The sequence below is a fragment of the Cetorhinus maximus genome, chromosome 1 (assembly GCF_964194155.1).
Source record: "Cetorhinus maximus chromosome 1, sCetMax3.hap1.1, whole genome shotgun sequence".
NCBI lineage: Eukaryota > Metazoa > Chordata > Chondrichthyes > Lamniformes > Cetorhinidae > Cetorhinus > Cetorhinus maximus.
In genome coordinates, this window is record NC_135879.1 from 15,293,989 (window position 1) to 15,306,371 (window position 12,383).

The 12,383-nt window shown below is 42.9% G+C and overlaps 1 protein-coding gene across 2 annotated transcripts in view; it reads left to right on the top strand.

Annotated features, from left to right (window-relative positions):
* The window catches only part of gpat3 (glycerol-3-phosphate acyltransferase 3), a 44,253-nt gene that overhangs the window by 13,350 nt on the left and 18,520 nt on the right, over window positions 1-12,383 (top strand). For both annotated transcript variants that reach the window (XM_078535600.1, XM_078535564.1), the window contains exons 4-6: window positions 132-435; window positions 4,319-4,393; window positions 7,986-8,075. In XM_078535600.1, coding sequence (XP_078391726.1) covers window positions 132-435; window positions 4,319-4,393; window positions 7,986-8,075 — 469 coding nt within the window. The remainder of the gene's footprint in view (window positions 1-131; window positions 436-4,318; window positions 4,394-7,985; window positions 8,076-12,383) is intronic.

The following is a 12,383-nucleotide window of genomic DNA, read 5'->3' on the forward strand; positions in this document are numbered from 1 at the left end:
TCTTCCCCCCACTGCCACACCCCCCAGCTCCCACCAGACGCCCATTTGTATGTGCACACACTTAACCTTGGCTATCACTCTCTGGTTACTGTTTTATTAGAATAAAAAAAATGTTTATTGTTGAATGACAGAAATTATCGAGAAGCATGACAAAATGTCACTGGAAGAAGAGATGATGGAAATGAGACGTTATTCGATTAGAAACGGGCCTCTCCATGAAGGAGACTTTGATCTGTCTGATGTGATCTATTTCTCAAAGAAAGGGTTTGAAGCCATTGTCGAAGACGAAGTGACCACTCGATTCAGCTCAGAAGAGCTGGTCTTGTGGAACCTGTTAACAAGAACAAACAGGAACTTCCAGCACATTAGTGTTCGTCTGACTATACTTTGGGGTTTGGGAGTCGGAATTCGGTATGGAGTCCTCCTGCCTCTGCGGTGAGTGCAAAATAAAACTTTACAGAAGTTCAAAGTTTTTGTACTGTGGTTGAAAGGAGAATACTGCAGTCTGCATACAATTCAAATGAACAAAAAAGCTTCTAATGGGGGACCTGCGATACAGTTTTTAAATGTATTACATCATTCATTGGAGAGGATTTGAATGTAAGAGTTTGTGATCAAGAATTGCTATAGCATGGTAAAGTTTGTTGGGTTTCAATCAGTCACCAAAAAAGACACCAATGCACACACACTCAATTTTAGATCATCACCAAATGCCATGTTTTCCATTTCCCTTTCTATTGATATCCATTATTCTTGTTGATTTTTGCACATTTTCCTTTGAGCTTCCCTCTGTGTAAGAACATAAGAACATAAGAAATAGGAACAGGAGTAGACCATTCAGCCCCTCGGACCTGCTGCATGATTCAATAAGATCATGGCTGATCCTCTTGTGTTTCGAATTCCACATTCCCATCTAACCTTTGATTCCCTTGACAAACAAGAATCTATCTACTTCTGCCTTAAAAATATTCAATGACCCCGCCTCCACCACCTTCTGAGGCAGAGAGTTCCAAAGTGTCTCAACCCTCTGAGAGAAAAAATTTCTCCTCATCCCTGTCCTAAAAGGGCGACCCCTAATTTTAAAACAGTGACCCCCTAGTTCTGGACTCACCCACAAGAGGAAACATCTTTTCGACGTCCACCTTGTCAAGGCTGTTCAGGATCTTGTGTACTTCAATCAAATCACCCCTCACTCTTCTAAACTCCAGTAGAAACATGCCCAGTCTGTCCAACCTTTCTTCATAAGACAACCCGCTCATTCCAGGTATCAACCTAGTAAACCACCTCCAATGCATTTACATCTTTCCTTAAATAAGGAGACCAAAACTGCACACAGTATTTGAAGTGCCATCTCACCTGTTTAACTGAAGCATAACATCCTTACTTTTATGTTCAATCCCTCTCGGATCCCTCCCTAAGGGTAGCATTCCATTAGCCGCCTTAATTACTTGCTGTACCTGCATACTAACTTTTAGTGACTCATCTACTAGAATACCTAGATCCCGCTGCACCTCAGAATTATGCAGCCGCCCTCCATTTAAGTAATACTCTGCTTTTTTATTCTTCCTGCCAAAGTGAACAACTCACATTTTCCCACATTAAACTCCATTTGCCAGATCTTTGCCCACTCACTCAACCTATCTATATCCATCTGCACCCTCCTCATGTCTTCTTCACAACATACTTCCGCACCTATCTTTGTGTCATCTGCAAATTTGGCTACCATGCCTTTGCTCCCCTCATCTAAGTCATTGATGTAAAATGTAAAAAGTTGAGGCCCCAGCACAGACCCCTGTGGTACTCCACTAGTCATCCTGCCAATCAGACAAAGACCCATTTATGCATACTGCCTGTTTTCTGCTAGCCAGCCAATCTTCTATCCATCTTAATATGTTATTCTCTACACCATGCACTTTTATTTTCTGTAATAGCCTTTGATGTGGCACCTTAGCAAATACCTTCAGGAAATCCAAGTAAAGTATGTCTACAGGCTCTTTTATTCACAGCATATGTTACTCTTTCAAAAAAACTCAATTTGTTAAACATGATTTTCCTTTCACAAAACCATGCTGACTTTTCCTGATTACCTTGAGTCCTTCTAAGTGCCCAGCTATAACCTCCTTAATGATCGATTCTAATAACTCCCCCACGACAGGCGTCAAGCTACCTGGCCTATAGTTTCCTGTTTTCTGCCTCCCTCCCTTCTTGAATAGAGGGGTTATATTTGCTACTTTCCAGTCTGATGGAACCTTCCCAGAACCTAGCGACTTTTGGAAAATCAACACCAGAGCATCGACTACCTCATTAGCCACCTCTTTTAAGACCCTAGGATGTAATCCGTCAAGACCCGGAGACTTGCCTGCCCGCAGTTCCATCAATTTGCTCAGTACCGTTTCCCTAGCGATTTCAGTTTCACCAAGTCCCTCTCTCCCTTTCACCTCCTGATTTGTAGCTATTACTGGAATGTTTTTTGTATGATCTATAGTGAACACAGAAGCAAAATATTTGTTCATTTCTTTCTCAATTTTCTTCTTATCTACTAATAACTCCCCACTGTCACTTTCTAGAGAACCAACACTTACTTTATTTACTCTTTTCCTTTTTGAATGCCTATATAAACTCCTGTTAGGTTCTGGTTCAGATGGTGCTATTTCAAGTTTGTATAATTCAGTAATTTGTGTGCTGCAATACACAGAGTTAATGACCTGTGAACCTGTGGATGTTAGTATCACTATTTCCCAGGTAGTTTTCAGGTGTTAGACTTAATACCACTGTGCCAAGATCAACAACAACCTGTATTATATAAGCACCTTTTATTATGGTCAAAATGCTCCAAGGGTCTTCAAAGCATACCTAATTTACAATGTGCAGACAGTGTTTTTCACTACCTGCTGGTAAGCTTTGACTTGCCCCCTCAATTTTGATTGGAATCTGAAAAGCTGCTAATCGCTGCTCAAGCAAAAACTGTTCAGCACTGGCATGAAATTGCAAGTGTGATTATTAGGCTTATAGAATTAAAAGGGTGAAAGGGGTTTAGTAGTTTGGATTACAGCGCCAATTAATTTGTCTCGCACTTCGCATAACTTCAGACATCTAGGCTCCACAATCTCCAGCACTTGATGCTGAAATCAACACATGCATTGCGAAAGCCGCAGCTGTTATGTCCAAGCTGAGTAAGCGTGTGGAACAACAGCAACCTGACTGAGAACACCAAACTGCGAGTCTACCAAGCCTGTGTCCTTAGCGCGCTCCTCTACAGTGGTGAGACCTGGACAACATATTCTGGGCAGGAGAAAAGGCTGAACAGTTTCCACCTTTGCTGTTGCAGATATATTGTAGGCATCTCTTTATGGGGTAAGGTCACCAACCCAGAGGTCCTGGAGTATGCTAATTCCATCAGCATACACTCATTGCTAAACCAGTGACACCTGCACTGGCTAGGGCACATTCATCAGATGGATGACAGCCGTATACCCAAAGACCTTCTGTACAGTGAATTTACCACTGGGTCGTGACCTCCTGGTGTCCATACCTCCTATACAAGGACATCTGCAATCGAGATAAGAAGATGGCGGACATTGACGCTGACAGCTGGGAGACAGTTGGTGACGGCTGTTACCTCTGGTGGTTGATTTTTGAAGGGCGTTAAAGGAAGCGAACGGAAATGAAAAGCTCAGCTAGCCGAGAAGTGTGCGCTGAGATAACAGACGTTAGTGAATCGTGTATCTTCTCAGCCCATTGTCTTCCTCAGCAGTAAATGCAGAGTGGGGCTCCTGAGCCACACCAGGTGATGCTTAACACAGAGTCGACTAACCCAACAGAAGGCTGCCACCATCGTTTAAACCACCAAATGTACAATCAAAAGTAGCGCCACAACAAACGGGCTCCTCACAGCCCGCAGTATAACTGCAATCAGTGAAAATGGTACTCAGTGCTTTTAATGGCAGTGAAGAGGTGGTTTGATAATAAAATAATTCCTTTGCAGGAGTGCTGCCTAACATAGGTTAAACACAGATCATGAATTGCATTGTTGAGACCAATGCAGAGCTGACAGTTCTGCTGGTTCATGCCACTCTCCAACAGATACTGCAGCCCTCAAGCTGAACCTGCAGTCAAGCAGTGTTGAAATTCCATTACTCTGCAAAAAGCACCATTTACCTGCTGGTCACTTGCATGGAGTAGGAGTCCATTTTTATAATTTTCTGTTGTGATGTATCACTCCACCATACAATGAATTAATTTAATCCTGTACATTTATAGGTGGCTTCCATTGTTAGACCCATTTTAACAAGACCTTCTAACCTGTTCTCTCCTGCAGGATCACTTTGGCTGTGATTGGCATTAGCTGGCTGGTGATTGGGACCACTTTCGTAGGACAGCTGCCAAACAGCAGGTAAGGAAGAGCGGATGTTGCAGACGTGTGGCATTTTGGCAGGCATCTTTGATTGTGGTCAGGAGCAGAGCTCTCCCCTTTTTCCCTGCCCACTCACCACCACCACCCCACCCATCTTGAGATACTAGGACCAGTTGTAGCCCTTTTGCTGCTACTGAGTTCATTCAACAAAAAAGAAAATTGGAGATGGAACCATTTTTGGCGAGTTTGACTCATCTGCTGATGAGTAAACCCACTGAGGTATCAGTGGAGCCTGCTCCTGTGGATTTTAATAAAGAGCTCTCAGTGCCTCAGTCACAATATCCTGGCTATTCTCGATTTCCACCTGGAGAAAGCACTTGCAAATTTCAGTTGGAGAACTACAGAACAAGAGAGGGAGAGAAAGTAAGAGACACCAAAAGTTAGAAAGAAAAGAGGAGAACCTGTGTGACAGTTGTTTGTTACCCTTTATCACTTTTTACACGGTCAGTGAGTGATAATCTCTGGTCTATAAATCGTTTAATGGTAAGAGGTCCGATTGAGGGCTGGAGATGAGAAGCATGGGATACTGTAAGACATAAAGAACAAAGAAAAGTACAGCACAGGAACAGGCCCTTAGGCCCTCCAAGCCTGCGCCGATCATATTGCCCGTCAAGCTAAAATATTTTGCCCTTCTGGGGTCCATATCCCTCTATTCCCATCCTATTCATGTATTTGTCAAGCTACCTCTTAAACATCACTACCGTACCTCTTTCCACCACCTCCTCTGGCAGCGAATTCCAGACACTCACTACCCTCTGCGTAAAAAACTTGCCCCGCACATCTCCTCTAAAGTTTTCTCCTCTCACCTTAAATCTATGTCCCCTAGTAATTGACTCTTCTACCCTGGGAAAAAACTTCTGACTATCTACTCTGTCCATATCACTCATAATTTTGTAAACTTCTATCAAGTTGCCTCTCAATCTCCGTCGCTCTAGTGAGAACAATCCGAGTTTCTCCAACCTCTCCTCATAGCTAAAAATTCCAGACCAGGCAGCATGCTGGTAAACCTCCTCTGCACCCTCTCCAACGCCTTCATATCCTTCTGGTAATGTGGCGACCAGAATTGCATACAATATTTCAAGTGTGGCCTAACCAAGGTTCTATACAGCTGCAGCATGACTTCCCAGCTTTTATACTCAATACCCCTGCCAATGAAGGTAAGCATGCCATATGCCTTCCTGACTACCTTATCCACCTGCGTTGCCACTTTCAGTGACCTGTGGACCTGTACACCCAGATCCCTCTGCCTGTCGATGCACTTAAGGGTTCTGCCATTTACTGTATAATTCCTACCTGCATTAGACCTTCCAAAGTGCATTACCTCGCATTTGTCCGGATTAAACTCCATCTGCCATTTCTCTGCCCAAGTCTCCAACCGATCTATATCCCATTGTACCCTTTGACAATCCTCTTCACGATCTGCAACTCCTCCAACCTTAGTGTTGTCTGCAAACTTACTAATTAGCCCAGTTACATTTTCCTCCAAATCATTTATGTATACTACAAACAGCAAAGGTCCCATCACTGATCCCTGCGGAACGCCACTAGTCACAGCTCTCCATTCAGAAAAGCACCTTCCACTGCTACCCCCTGTCTTCTATGACCAAGCCAATTCTGTATCCATCTTGCCAGCTCACCTCTGATCCCGTGCGACTTTACCTTCTGTACCAGTCTGCCGTGATGGACCTTGTCAAAGGCCTTACTGAAATCCATGTAGATAACATCCACTGCCCTTCCATCGTCGATCATCTTTGTCACTTCCTCGAAAAACTCAATCAAGTTAGTGAGACACGACCTCCCCTTCAGAAAACCATGCTGCCTCTCACTAATATGCCCATTTGCACATAAGGACACACTGGGGTTGGAGGGAATAGAGAACTGACTTGCAGAATATTAGGACTGAGACACCATGGGTTGAGAACCTCAAGAGACGCTGTTTGTAGCCACAGGTGGAGCCACACACAATGCCTGTGTTTGCAGAGGAGTGAATAGAATGCCTCATAATTCAGTTTATGTAGCTGTGACCTGTTCCTATTCATGTGCTATAACAATGTGTCTGTGTCCCGCCCTTGTTGTTGACTTAGCTTACCCAATGAAACCCTGACACGGAGGCATGTCCAGATGCAGCTGCTAAAGAAGAAAGATGGACCTGCATTTATATAGTGCCACTCACAACCTCAAGGCATCCCAAAGTCCCACAGCCAATGCAGTGAGATGTAGTTACTGTGGTTGCTGTGTTTCCTAATTTGCTCATGGCAAGCTCCCCCAAATAGAAATATGACAATGACCAGAGAATCTGTTTAGTGATGTTGTTTGAGGGATAGACATTGGTTAGGACACATGCGAGAACTCCCCTGTTCTTCTAAACGTTTCTATGGGTTCTATTACATTCACCTGAGAAAGCAGATGAGGCCCTGGTTTAACATCTCATTTGAAAGAGGGTGCCTCTGACAGTGCAGCACGCTCTCCGACCTGCTCTGGAGTGTTAGTCTAGAATTTTTTTCCTGCTCGTCCCTGATCTGGGGCTTGAACTCATAACCTTCTGTCTCTGAGAGAGAGAGAGAGAGAGAGTGCTGCCAGCTGATACGTGGCTGACACTGAATCTCCAAAACATATTGACTCATTTGTGAAATAAAGGCCCTTCGTTTCAGTGCTGAACCAATGAAACAGAGCAAAGATCATTTTAGACATTGTGACCATGTCTTGAGCTTATGCCAACACAAGCAGTGGTGTAGTAGCAGTTTTCAAAGTAGGGAATGTATTTTCCTGGAGGCAGTAGGGTAAAGATTTAGGGGTGTGAACTTGTCCAAAAATATTGACATTTAATAACATCTCCTGGCATTTATGTAAAATATTTTGTGTGCGCATGTATGCTTTATATGAGAGAATGTAATTAGCTGGGTGGTGAAGTAGACTGGTGAAAAGAGACATTGTATAACCTCTTATCAGGATTGTTTAATTTTCTCCTGCTTTCACGTGATTTTATTCTGAGCCTAGGAATTAATGTTGCTGTTATTGAAATGATGCAAGGATATTGGTATGATATTTCTCTGCCCGTTCAAAGGGAGTAAGCACTTCAGTTAAGGTAGTGAGCCAAAGGATATCATACAAGTGCATTAAAGTAGAATCGCCAACAATAATTGCCAGGCTTGGTCTTATAACAAATCACTGATCATCTAGAATAATATAAAACACAGCAGTAACTGCTGCACATCTGTTACCATCAGAAGGTGACTGTCCATACTAACTTTTGAAATTTTGTTGTGTTGTACATTTGGAGCCAGGACCTTAGCGTCTCAATATAAAACACACAGGCCTTTGGTTCACTACACCACTGTGCAAAATTTACTTTGACCTGCTCTGCTTGAGTTTTCAAGCATGTACCAAAGTCCACTATGTGCCACATTGGAAATCTCATCAATGTTTTCATTGATCTGTTTCATAATAAAAATTGAAGGCCACAGTAGCTGTGCTCGAACTAATGCAATTTACCCACTGAGGCAACAAGCTTCATCTATATGTGAGTTAAAAGGATGGTAACTTGAAGTCTCTTATACTTCTGTCCTCACAGTGTGAAGGTATGGCTCAGTGAACATGTTCACTTGATGTGCTATAGAATTTGTGCAAGAGGACTGTCTGCGACGATCTGCTATCACAACAAGTAAGTCTGCAATAGTCAAAAGTCTATATAGGTGATTTGTAAAAAAAAAAGCCTGATTTAGAAAGGTAAGTCTAAGTAGAAAAAGCCAATTGGTAAAATGCAAAGGTTGAATTTATATGAGGACCACAAGTGTAATTCTGTTTAAGATTTGTTTGCTGCACAGAGAACTAGCATGAACTTGATGGGCTGAATGGCCTCCATCTGTGTCGTTATGACTATCGCAAGAAGACGTTCGGGATGGGTGGTACAATGAATTAACACAGGTAGATCTTTTAGCCCTCCCTCTGGCACATGACTTTCAAATACTGAGTGGAAAGATTATTCCTCTCCAGTGGCAGTATGGGTTCACATGACGGGACTTCAGCCAATCTCAACCCCTTCTAGTTCCTAAAGAGCACAACACCAGAGTTCTAAAATGCTCCCAATTTACAACACTTGACATCAAAGTGATAGCCTCAGTCAAATGGCTGATGAAAAAGTGCTGTACAATTTGAATGAGGTGTTAAGCCAAGCCCCACCTTCCTGCTTGGCTGGATTTTTAAAAAATATTCGTTCATGGGATGTGGGCATCACTGGTTAAGCCAGCATTTATTGCCCATCCCTAATTGCCCTTGTTCACAGAGCATTTAAGAGTCAGCGGACATTGCTGTGGGTCTGGAGTCACATGTAGGCCAGACCAGGTAAGGACGGCAGATTTCCTTCCCTAAAGGACGTTAGTGAACCCAGATGGGTTTTTACAACAATCGGTAATCGTTTCGTGGTCATCGTCAGACTCTTACTGATGTAGAAGGTTCCATTGCACTATTTTGAAGAAGAGCAGGGGAGTTATACCCGGTGTCCTAGCCAATATTAAATCCTTCAATCAATATCACAAAAACAGATTATCTGGTCGTTATCACATTGCTGTTTGTGTGAGTTTGCTGTGTGCAAATTGTCTCCCACGTTCCCTGCTTTGCAACAGTGACTACACTTCAAAAGTACCTCATTGGCTGGAAAGCACTTTGAGAAGCCTGGTGGTCATGAAAAGCGCTAAATAAATGCAGATCTTTTTCTTTTTTTTCTGGGGTAGGGGGCTTTGGTTTTCTGCCGTAACCTAGGAGAGAGTTTCCTTGCATCTTTCCTATGAAATATCAGACCTGGGAGTGTTCGAGTGTGACATTGGTCTAAAATTTCCTGTTAATTTTACCAGAAAAGCCGGCGAGAGAACGTGTGGGATTTTCCATTTTGCGCTTTGATCATCAGGAATAATTTCATGCTGTAGGCTGTGCAAGTATTCAGTTCACCATCGGTGGGGTGTGACTTTTGAGCACAATATTCAGATATGTACATCAGGTTCAGCAGGATGACGTCCATAACACAGGGCAGAATTTTACGTTCCCCCGCCCAAAAATAAATTGGGTTCAGACCTCGGGGGGAAGGGGGTGGGGGGAGGTGGTCTGGGGGCCGCCTCCATCGTCAGCAGCCCCTTTTAACACCAGGCACCCTCCGCCATAAGGTCCGATCCTGACAGGTTCCCCCTAACCGTGCCCCCCCACCCCCCAAGCCTCTCCACTGGTATCCCAATCCCCCTTTGTCCACCCAGCCCAGGCCTCACCTACCCTCCCCGCCCTAAGACCCCCAAAAGTTAGCAAACAAAGAAGCAAACAAAACACTCGGGTTCATTTCTAGAGGGTCAAAATTGGAAAGCAGAGATGCTAAGCTTGTTAGCCCATACTTGGAGTCCTGTGAATGGTTTTGATCTCCACATTTATATAAAGGATACAAAAAATTTAAATCTGAATTTGAGAAGATCATAACGTTGCCATGAATTAAAGCAGTTAATGTGTGTTAAATACATTGCCATTATAGCATTTGATTAAATTGGAGCATTTTGAGATTTAATTTGTCAGAGCCTCAGGGTTAACTCTCAACACTGCATAGTCTGGGCACAATAACAGTCTTGTTTTTCAGTATAAATGTGGGCTTATTCAGATTGTGCAGAATGGTGTTAGCCATTGTAGATGTTTTGATTCCTTTTTTTAAGCATTACAGATGAATGTTGGTGTTGCGAGAGTTCTGCAGTAAAATGTCCCAAGGTGTTTTATCTAAGGAGATATTAGAGCTGGCGACCAAAACTTTGGTGAAAGAGAGAGGCTTTAAGGAATGTCCTAAAGGAGAGAGAGAGAATTACAGAGATGGAAATTGAGGGAGGGAATTCCAGAGCTTGGGGCCTACACAACCAAAATCATTCCTGTCAATTTTGGACTAAAACCGGGGGAAGAGGCTGGAGTATTGGAGTGGCGCATAGACCTTAGAGGACCATTGGAATGGAGAGAGGAGAGACTGAGGAAGGATTTGAAAACAAAGTTCAGAATTTAAAAATTTAGGTGCTCGTTAACCAGGAGTCAATGTAGAAATGTAACAGCCAGGGTAACCAACTCTTGGAGAAAAAATAAGGGACAATTTGATGCAGGGAACTGTATGAACATACGAACAAGGAGCAGGAGTAGGCCATTCAGTCCCTCAAGCCTGCTCCGTCATTTAATAAGATCATGGCTGATCTGATAGTAACCTGAAACCTGCATCCCACCTACTGCCGATCATCTATCACCCCCTTGCTTACCAAGAATCTACCCACCTCTGCCTTAAATATTCAAGGAATCTGCTTCCACCACTTTTTCAGGAAGAGAATTCTAAAGACTCATGACCCTTTGAGTGAAAAAATTTCACCTCATCTCTGTTTTAAATGAGCGACGCCTTATTTTTAAACAGTGACCCCTAGTTCTAGATTCCCCCACAGGAGGAAGCATCCTCTCCACATTCACCCTGTCAAGACCCCTCAGGATTTTATTTGTTTCAGTCAAGCCTCCTCTTACTCTTCTCAACTCCAGCGGGTACAAGCCTAGCCTGTCCTCATAAGACAACCCATACATTCCAGGTATTTGTCTGGTAAACCTTCTCTGAACTGCTTCCAACGTATTTACACCCTTCCTTAAATAAGGTGACCAATATTGTACACAGCACTCCAAATGTGGTCTCACTAGTGCCCTCTATAACTGAAGCATAACCTCCCTACTTTTGTATTCAATTCTCCTTGTAATAAATGATAACATTCTATTAGCTTTTCTAATCACTTGTACTTGCATACTATCCATTTGTTTTTCATGCACTTGGACACCGAGATCCCTCTGCACCTCAGAGCTCTGCAATCTCTCACCATTTAGATAATATGCTTCTCTTTTATTCCTCCTGCCAAAATGGACAATTTCACATTTTCTCACATTATACTTCATCTGCCAAATTTTTGCCAACTCGCTTAACCTATCTATATCTGTTTGTAGCCTCCTTATGCCCTCTTCACAACTTACTTTCCTACCTAACTTTGTATCATCAGCAAATTTGGCAACCATCCCTTCAATCCCTTCATTAAGGTCATTTATATAAATTGTACACAGTTGAGGTCCCAGCGCTGATCCATGTGGCACGTCACTCGTTACAGCTTGTCAACCTGAAAAAGACCCATTTATGCCTACTCACTGCTTCCTGTTAGCCAGCCAATCTTCTGTCCATGTCGATATATTACCCCCATACCATGAGCTTTTATTTTCTGCAATAACCTTTGATGTAGCTCTTTAGGACCAGGGAGGTTGAGCGGGGGTGTTGCTGTCCAGAGTTAGGATATGGGCAGCAGAGCTTTGGATAAGTTCAAGTTTATGGAGAATGCAAAGTGGAAAGCAGACCAGCGAAGCATTGGGGGAGTAGTTGAGGCTAGGGATGACAAAGGCTTGGATGAGGCTTTCAGTAGCTGCTTTGCCGAGGCAGGGGTGGAGATGGGCATTGGTACAGATGTAGAAATCAATGGCCATTGTGCTGGAGCAGATATGGGGTCAGTGTCTCATCTTGAGGTCGCATAACTCTCCTGGTTATTTGATTCCAAAGTCGTCAAAGCACAAATTACTTTTTAATGGTAACAGAATATAATTTATTTGTAGCATTTTTCTTAACACTATGCAACCTATTTCATTATGTATGCTTTCTTGTTTCACTTCAGACACCCATTTTGGATTGAGTTAGGTTTTGCAATTTAACTACTTCAAGTCCCATGGTTGACTTGGGTGGAAGGTGGCAAAGATAAATGATTGGGGTAAATTTCAATGGTGGAGATAGTTTAATTGCAAGTTCACAGAAATTCCTGAACAGTAATGATTTTCAGCTCATGCAAGAACATTGAAATAATCACAAATATTAAAAGGAAAGGCTTGCATTTATGTTGCCACTTTCCTGGCCCTTTTTGTAATTTTTATTCTTGCTTTCCAACTCTGTCCTATT